The sequence below is a fragment of the Gobio gobio genome (assembly GCF_949357685.1).
Source record: "Gobio gobio genome assembly, chromosome: 11".
Lineage (NCBI taxonomy): Eukaryota > Metazoa > Chordata > Actinopteri > Cypriniformes > Gobionidae > Gobio > Gobio gobio.
In genome coordinates, this window is record NC_137104.1 from 55,237,711 (window position 1) to 55,246,941 (window position 9,231).

Consider the following 9,231-nt stretch of genomic DNA (forward strand, 5'->3'; position numbering starts at 1 on the left):
CGGTTCCCTAAGCCACTGCAGGTTGGATTAGTTTGTCTCTGTTACGACTGAGCGCTGCGGCGTCAGTTGGGATGTGGATGAAGGAGGCGCGTTGCTGAGGCACCGTCACCTTTGGTTGTGCACCACTTGGATCGGAGGCCTCCTCTCATTTGAGAGTCGTTGGTTTAAGTAGCAGCCAGTTTGTTTGTCTGGCAGTTATTTCTCGTCTTTGCGAAACTCGTACAGCTTGTAGGCTTTACAAGCCTCCCTGGAACGGGTCCCCATAGCAATGGGTAGCTATCATGTGTTAGGCCTCAGCAGGCCTCCATGAAGACGAGCCGTAGGGTCTAATATTACTACAACCCACATTTTGCATATGTTTGTTCCCAGTTAGCAGGCCTCTAAAGTTAGGCCTCGCTGGAGGATTGCACCGATTCAAGAGTACGGTGACAGTGGTAGGCATTATCAGGCCTCCAGTAAGGCAGGTGCCGATGCTGAGGCATCAAGGTACTACTAGCCTAGCTGGCTATCAGGTTAAAAAGGGGCAATTACGCTCTCCTGAAGGTCGGCTGTCAATTGTAGGCCTCAGTAGGCCTCTTGAACAAGGCGCATTTTCAGTTGGAAGGCCTCGACCAGGCCTCACTGGAGGTATGTACCGATGTGCGCATCGGGACAGCTAGCCTGCCGGCTATCAGGTTGTAGGCCTCATCAGGCCTCCCTGAAGGCCTGCTGTTAGTTGTAAGGCCTTATTAGGCCTCCCTGAGGGTGAGCTCTCAGGTTGTGATCACTACCAGAGGCAGGTTGTAGGCCTCATCAGGCCTCCCTGAAGGCCTGCTGTTAACTCTAAGGCCTTACTAGGCCTCCCTGAGGGTGAGCTCCCAGATTGTGGTCACTCCCAGAGGCAGGTTGTAGGCCTCATCAGGCCTCCCTGAAGGCCTGCTGTTAATTCTAAGGCCTTACTAGGCCTCCCTGAGGGTGAGCTCCCAGGTTGTGGTCACTCGAACAAGGTAGTAGGCCCCATCAGGCCTCCCTAAGGCGTTCCTGGGACCCAGTCATTTGAAGAAACAGTTAGCACGAATTGCAAACAGGTGGCAGGCCTCTCCAGGCCTCCCTAAAGGCTGGTTATCAGGTAGTAGGCCTCAATAGGCCTCCCTTGAGGACGAGTTCCTTAATCAGGATGCTCGGCTAGCCTGCGTAGCTTGACTGTCAAGTAGTAGGCCTCCATTAGGCCTCCTTGAGAAAACAAGACGTAACCTCAGCAAGGGACTATGCTTCGCTGGCAGGTGGTAGGAGCCTCCCTAGGCCTCCCTGGAAGTGAGCTTGAACGCTCTGAAAATTGGCGGTATTGCTGTCAGGTAGTAGGCCTCACTAGGCCTCCCTGAGGATGGAGTCCCGAGCCAGGATGCTCGGGTTGCCAGCATGGCTTGCTGTTAGGTAGTAGGCCTCTATAGGCCTCCCTGGAAAACCCGCTATCAAGTAGTAGGCCCACAGGGCCTCCTTGAAGTTGAAGTTCCTGAGCTAGGCACTTTTTGATTACCAGTTCTCTGTGGAGAACTTGTGGTAGTTGGGCCTACAGCTGGAGGTTACCCGCCAGGCAGGTTCAGCTGCTCCCCTCAATGAGGGTCGTCTATGAGCGCTCAACCGCCTGAGCCTGGTCAGACGGTCGTAGGCCTCTCATGAGGCCTCCCTGTTAGATCAGTCCTTAGGCCCTTTCGGCCTCCCTACTGCTTTGAAACACAAGCACCTGGTAGATCCTTGATTTGAGCAGGCAGACTCCCCTCGCTAGCAAGGGTTGTAAAGCGCTACGCTGAGTATTGCTCTCTAGGATAACCCGTCTCTGAGTTCCGGGCTAAGTAGGACTGCCAGTTTTTCAGTCCCTTAGTTTGGATGCCCCCTGGGCACCATCCAGAGGCTCTGTTGGTGAACAGACAGGGTTGGCTAAACCGAAGTGTCCATAACACTTAGGGCACCAGGTCAGGCCTCCCTGTTGGCACTCGGGAGAACTGGTTTCCCGAGTAGTGACTGGCTGGGGTTCCTTCGGGTCCCCTAGCCACATTCCCTTAAAAGGACCCCTTCTGTGGAAGTAGTTGTCCCGGGCCTTCGAGCTGTCTGGATGGGACCCCGCGCAGTGCGCTAGGGTTCCGTTTAGTTGTATAGCTTGGGCTATGACCGTAGGGAGTGCTGTCACTGTCAGCCCAGTGTGACCTGAGGGGGAGTCGCTCAGGTTTTTCAATGGAATTACTTGTTTGACAGTTGTCACTGCCAATGGCAGACACTCCCCTCAGCATGGCGGCGTTGGTATATCGTTCCCCATAGCGTCAGCTAGACGCAGCGAGAGTTCCCTTTCGAAAGGGAACGTCTAAGGTTACGTATGTAACCTCTGTTCCCTTAGAACAGGGAACGAGCGCTGCGTCGCGTTGCCATGCTTCAGGGCCTTTCTGCCATACAGTCCCTTCAGACGAGAAGATGTGTATGTGTTGGCACGGCGCCCTTTTATACTTCCGGGTCGCACGATGATGACGTCATGGGCTGACGTCGGTCAAAGACTTTGCCGTGATTCGATAGTAGCTTCAGACACCAGTCACGCCAAGGGCGTTCCCCATAGCGCCAGCTAGACGCAGCGCTCGTTCCCTGTTCTCAGGGAACAGAGGTTACATACATAACCTTAGACGTTCGTTTACGTTGAAGCCAACGTAAATAAATCTAGATTTAAATTCAAAGACACAAAATAATCTATACATGACCTGTCATTTTATTCGTATCCAAAAATGAGGCGATCTGAACACTATGGAGTGCCAACACTCTCGTGCAACACTCCAATTCATACTCGAAGCCATAGGGCGCGCTCTCAAAGAAAAAACAAAACTGATTCGTAGAAGTAAAACCCTGTCACGTTCCAAAGGCATTCAGCGTTATTAAAAATAATCGCTATGACCGATGAAACGTGACAACAAACACGATTGCGACAATATATGGTTTGTGTTTTTCCAGCCATCTCATGGTATTTATTGACAATAAAGAATATGAATAATGCAGTGCTAACTGACAGTCTATTTAGTATCTTCTGCTTGCCAAGGCTGCACTTATTTAATAAAAAATACAGTTAAAACATTAATATTGCGAAATATATTCACAGATGTTTTAATTTGTAATGATATAGTAAAGTGTAATTTATTCCTGTGATCAAAGTTGAATTTTCAGCATCATTACTCCAGTCTTCAGTATCACATTATCCTTCTGAAATCATTCTAATATGATCATTTGATGAAAAGGAAACATTTATGATTATAATCATTATTGAAAACAGCTGTGGAAATCATGATGCATTTTATTTTTCAGGATTTTTTAATGAATAGAAATTTAAATGAACAGCATTTATTTGCATTGAATAAAGCATGTATAAATCTTTTGTTATATTATAAATGCCACTTGATCAATTTAATGCATGTTTGATGAATAAAAGTATTAATTTCTCTCTTTTATCTTACCACAAATGTTTGAATAGTTTCATGATTTCTACAAAAATGAAGCAGCACAACTCTTTTTTTTAACATTGATAATAATCATAAATGTTTCTTGAGCATCAAATGAACATATTAGAATGATTTCTGAAAGAAAGATTTTTTTCTTTTTTACTATATATTCACACAGCTGCTTTACATTTGGATAATATTTCACTGTATTACTTTTTTACTGCATTTTTTATTAAATAAATGCAGCCTTGGTGAGCAGAAAACTTCAAAAACATTTAACAATTGTAATGTTTCCAAACTTTTGATAGGTACTGTATATTTTCTGCCTTATTCAGTGATATATTTTTTTTTACAAAGCATAAAATCCATGGGGACTTAATGCACAAGTGTTTGTAGTACATAAACCAATCATAAAATTGGCATAACATATAGGGAAAACATTATAGATATTAGTGGTTATTGTTCAGCAGTGTATTTGATATCTTACTGAATTAAAAGAAAGAGATGAGATCAATTAAATCTGTCAATTAGACAAAGGTCAGAAAAAAAACAGGTATTACACCTGACATTTCTGTCCCCCTCACTTCTGAAAAGACGGCTACGCCCCTGGGCTGCTTTATGGTCTGAAAGGGAAGTGGAAATACTTTGTGGTTAGTATCTTGCATTGAGCTCAAACCACTAGTTTGATCGACACCATTCGAATGAGAGACACAATGGAGAAAGTCATTTTCTTTTGTGTTTTTTTGTGCAGGATTATTCAGATCACTTCCAGTGGTAAGATTATTCTATTTTAAACTTTCACATAACTGACCTTTTTAACCCTAAATATAACAGATGTTTTTTTTATGTAAATGAAAATTCAAAGGATCAGTTTTTGACTCCCCCCCCGGATGTTTCAGGAGATGAAGTGACTCTGGTAAGATCTCAGCTGAACGAAGACATCAGTCTGAACTGCAACATGACCAACAGATATGAAATCGCCTGGTATCACCAGAATCCTGATTCTGGACGACTAACAGTACTGATGTCTGCCAAGATGAGCATTGCGGCAGGACGAAAACTTCTAGTTGCGTACAATCAAAATAAAAGTCGCCTGAAATTATATGCAGACACGGAGACAAACACAGTCTCTCTAGTTATTTCTGGAGTATCAGAGTCAGATTCTGGCCTTTATTTCTGTGGAGCAAAATCTGTGACTTCAGAGATGCACTTCGACAAACCCATCCGACTGGAGCTGCAGGGTTAGTACATGCAACTTTTCAATTTCACTTCAAATGAGTTATTTTACTATTGCTTAGTTTATTACAATCCTCACTAGTGCTAATGCTGACCAACCCTCTTGCACTAACTATTAAAGTTGAGTGTGTAAATCTGTCTTGTTGAGGAGAGCTGTGCTGTTATAATAACTTTAATTTGGATGACCTTCTCTTTGTGTTTGATAAAGTGCTCATATATTTGAATTGTTTTTCCAGGTAAGCTTGCAGACAGAGAGGACAAAGATAATTCTGTCACAGATTCGCCAGAAGATGTTGCGGTCACAAGTAAGAGCGGATGTTATTCGTGATATTGTGTATCATTTTCTCCCAGCTCTGAAATTTTTTTTAAGGTGTGGTCACTTCTGTGTGAGCCACTTGACTATGCTATTGACAAGAAACATTGGCTTTTTCCCCCACAAATGATTGTTCCTTTAGTGCCTGGACTTCTGTTTTATCATCCTGCAAAATTATGTTGTTTAATTATGATTCGTCTGTCTCTGTAGATGAAGTAACCCCAAAAGAGCGTGTGCTGATGTTCGGTGGTGTTGGTCTGGCTGTGTTTGTGTTTTTTCTGGCTACAGTCGTCGCAGGAGGGATCATTCACCATCACGGCCGGCAGAAAGGATGGGAAGAAGCCAAACGTGCATCTCTGATGAGCCACAAATCAGCTCAATGACACATTTATGTGCTTTATTTGACAATCTGAGCTTGCCAGTAAACCAGCATTCACACACATTAAAATAGAGATCTGTGTCTTTTTCTGTTTGCCTGATTTCACTTAAGAGAAACTGAGATGTTGTGGCAAACATTGTCTTTTTCAGCACCAGTGAAACTTAAACAGTCAGTCGTAGTTGTGCTGATTATTCAGGTTTATGTGGTTCATTTGTGCTTGTCAGTAATATTTTGTTAAATATCAAAGCACTGCTATTGCCTGTCTTTTATAAAATGTTTATTAATTCAATATCAATAAACAATTAAGAGTTAAAGCAACTGTAGTTTTTACATGAAGAGAATGAGCCAATGTCCTTGTGACAAACGGCGTCTCTCACAGCTAATACAAGCAAACATGTGCTTTAATATCATTAGATCAGCAGGACTTGTGACAGAGGCGGACTGGGGCATCACAACCGGTCTGCAACACACCTCATAAACCCACCAACTCAGTGTGCACAGAGCCATTTTAAACACCACTTACTAACATAAAAATAGAAATACTATTTATACAGAAATATAAATGCTATTTATTTATTTTTTCATTGCAATGCTTATCATTAGCATTAATGAATGACTGGTATACTTCTTTAGGTTATAATTTGTCTTTCCTGGTGCACACATATATATATATTGTGTTAACACATTTTGAAATGAGCCACAACCGCAACGGTTCGAGCACAGCGATGTGTCGTTTCCCTTTGTCCAGTCTCCCTCTGCTGAATCCAAGCACAAATACGTCACTCCAAGTGAAGCCAAAGAACAAAACACCAAACAAGGGGCAGAGAAGCAGCCGCTGAATGAACATTCAACAAGAATTCTTTCTGCAGTTCCATATGTGACCAGAGCAGGTCGCCTTTGCAAAGTATTGACATTATAACTGATGTTGAAATGTGTGGTAAACAGAGAAAAGTTGTGTAAATTATTCTCTGCTTAAGCAGTCTGTTAAATGGGTTTCTTATAAAGATAAATACTTTGAGTTAACTTACAATGTGAGGAACTTTGTAGAGAACTTTTTATTAAAGAAGGAGGATGTAGAACATAGTGCTCTGTAGCTTTAAATCCAATCTACGCATGCGCCAGTATGAGAGACGGTGAAGTTACACACGTGTATGTAAAACTCCTGCATCTCTTCAAGTAAAGAAATATGTTGTTCAACGAACCTTTGCCTTGCCGCTCGTCATTCAACAACTGGGTTAGTAAAATAACGAAATTATTTTTTTAAGAGTAGAAAATATTATTTATGTAAAGAGATATAGTATATTATCTACCTATGTACATAATCCCCCCCCCAACATCGCCCAACCCTAATGCAAACTGCTGACCTTTTCAAATTTCTCAGATTTTAATGCCATTTACGTTATTCATCACACAATGCACAAAAAATATTATTTATTACGACATATTAATACAATTTCCAACAGCTGTTCTCTATGTGAATATATATTAAAATGTAATTTATTCCTGTGATCAAAGCTGAATTTAGCATCATTACTCCAGTCTTCAGTGTCACATGATCCTCATTCTCATATATTGACTGATTTATGGTAGGTATAGAACTTTAGTAATATTAAACTTCACTGTATAGAAAATATTTTTCAAAATGTGTTAACACAATATATATATATGTGTGCACCAGGAAAGACAAATTATAACCTAAAGAAGTATACCAGTCATTCATTAATGCTAATGATAAGCATTGCAATGAAAAAATAAATAAATAGCATTTATATTTCTGTATAAATAGTATTTCTATTTTTATGTTAGTAAGTGGTGTTTAAAATGGCTCTGTGCACACTGAGTTGGTGGGTTTATGAGGTGTGTTGCAGACCGGTTGTGATGCCCCAGTCCGCCTCTGTCACAAGTCCTGCTGATCTAATGATATTAAAGCACATGTTTGCTTGTATTAGCTGTGAGAGACGCCGTTTGTCACAAGGACATTGGCTCATTCTCTTCATGTAAAAACTACAGTTGCTTTAACTCTTAATTGTTTATTGATATTGAATTAATAAACATTTTATAAAAGACAGGCAATAGCAGTGCTTTGATATTTAACAAAATATTACTGACAAGCACAAATGAACCACATAAACCTGAATAATCAGCACAACTACGACTGACTGTTTAAGTTTCACTGGTGCTGAAAAAGACAATGTTTGCCACAACATCTCAGTTTCTCTTAAGTGAAATCAGGCAAACAGAAAAAGACACAGATCTCTATTTTAATGTGTGTGAATGCTGGTTTACTGGCAAGCTCAGATTGTCAAATAAAGCACATAAATGTGTCATTGAGCTGATTTGTGGCTCATCAGAGATGCACGTTTGGCTTCTTCCCATCCTTTCTGCCGGCCGTGATGGTGAATGATCCCTCCTGCGACGACTGTAGCCAGAAAAAACACAAACACAGCCAGACCAACACCACCGAACATCAGCACACGCTCTTTTGGGGTTACTTCATCTACAGAGACAGACGAATCATAATTAAACAACATAATTTTGCAGGATGATAAAACAGAAGTCCAGGCACTAAAGGAACAATCATTTGTGGGGGAAAAAGCCAATGTTTCTTGTCAATAGCATAGTCAAGTGGCTCACACAGAAGTGACCACACCTTAAAAAAAATTTCAGAGCTGGGAGAAAATGATACACAATATCACGAATAACATCCGCTCTTACTTGTGACCGCAACATCTTCTGGCGGTTCTGTGACAGAATTATCTTTGTCCTCTCTGTCTGCAAGCTTACCTGGAAAAACAATTCAAATATATGAGCACTTTATCAAACACAAAGAGAAGGTCATCCAAATTAAAGTTATTATAACAGCACAGCTCTCCTCAACAAGACAGATTTACACACTCAACTTTAATAGTTAGTGCAAGAGGGTTGGTCAGCATTAGCACTAGTGAGGATTGAAATAAACTAAGCAATAGTAAAATAACTCATTTGAAGTGAAATTGAAAAGTTGCATGTACTAACCCTGCAGCTCCAGTCGGATGGGTTTGTCGAAGTGCATCTCTGAAGTCACAGATTTTGCTCCACAGAAATAAAGGCCAGAATCTGACTCTGATACTCCAGAAATAACTAGAGAGACTGTGTTTGTCCCCGTGTCTGCATATAATTTCAGGCGACTTTTATTTTGATTGTACGCAACTAGAAGTTTTCGTCCTGCCGCAATGCTCATCTTGGCAGACATCAGTATTGTTAGTCGTCCAGAATCAGGATTCTGGTGATACCAGGCGATTTCATATCTGTTGGTCATGTTGCAGTTCAGACTGATGTCTTCGTTCAGCTGAGATCTTACCAGAGTCACTTCATCTCCTGAAACATCCGGGGGGGGAGTCAAAAACTGATCCTTTGAATTTTCATTTACATAAAAAAAACATCTGTTATATTTAGGGTTAAAAAGGTCAGTTATGTGAAAGTTTAAAATAGAATAATCTTACCACTGGAAGTGATCTGAATAATCCTGCACAAAAAAACACAAAAGAAAATGACTTTCTCCATTGTGTCTCTCATTCGAATGGTGTCGATCAAACTAGTGGTTTGAGCTCAATGCAAGATACTAACCACAAAGTATTTCCACTTCCCTTTCAGACCATAAAGCTTTGAATAACAGCTTCTATGTAACTTTGAGTGCTGTATTACAGCTTTATCGATCTTTAACCTGATATGACATAATTATACTTAATATTTTTAAAAAAAAAAAACATTAAACATTAACTTGTGCATTTTTGCATATTGTGGTGAGGGGGGTGTGGTAAAGAGAAGTCTGCAGCAGGGGAACGAGGGCAGAGATGAGCAGTGATAAGTCA

The 9,231-nt window shown here is 41.2% G+C and overlaps 2 protein-coding genes across 4 annotated transcripts; one reads left to right on the top strand and one right to left on the bottom strand.

Annotated features, from left to right (window-relative positions):
* Window positions 1–4,134: 4,134 nt before the first annotated feature.
* Window positions 4,135–6,579, top strand: LOC307133719 (uncharacterized protein). Of its 2 annotated transcripts, none has more exons than XM_079828939.1 (4): window positions 4,135–4,226; window positions 4,352–4,693; window positions 4,925–4,993; window positions 5,212–6,579. In XM_079828939.1, exons 1-4 carry the CDS (start codon window positions 4,154–4,156, stop codon window positions 5,382–5,384), a joined length of 657 nt encoding a protein of 218 aa, XP_079685065.1. In that variant the 5' UTR covers window positions 4,135–4,153; the 3' UTR covers window positions 5,385–6,579. The 2 variants fall into 2 exon arrangements, with proteins under 2 accessions (XP_079685065.1, XP_079685066.1); XM_079828940.1 differs by having other exon boundaries at window positions 4,145–4,226; window positions 4,318–4,693; window positions 5,212–6,569.
* A 170-nt stretch (window positions 6,580–6,749) lies between these two features.
* LOC307133312 (uncharacterized protein) lies at window positions 6,750–8,967 on the bottom strand. Of its 2 annotated transcripts, none has more exons than XM_079828305.1 (4): window positions 8,863–8,967; window positions 8,396–8,737; window positions 8,096–8,164; window positions 6,750–7,877 (listed from the first exon to the last, which is right to left on the bottom strand). In XM_079828305.1, the coding sequence occupies exons 1-4, from the start codon at window positions 8,933–8,935 to the stop codon at window positions 7,705–7,707; spliced, it is 657 nt and encodes a 218-aa protein (XP_079684431.1). In that variant the 5' UTR covers window positions 8,936–8,967; the 3' UTR covers window positions 6,750–7,704. The 2 variants fall into 2 exon arrangements, with proteins under 2 accessions (XP_079684431.1, XP_079684432.1); XM_079828306.1 differs by having other exon boundaries at window positions 6,797–7,877; window positions 8,396–8,771; window positions 8,863–8,944.
* Window positions 8,968–9,231: the final 264 nt, after the last annotated feature.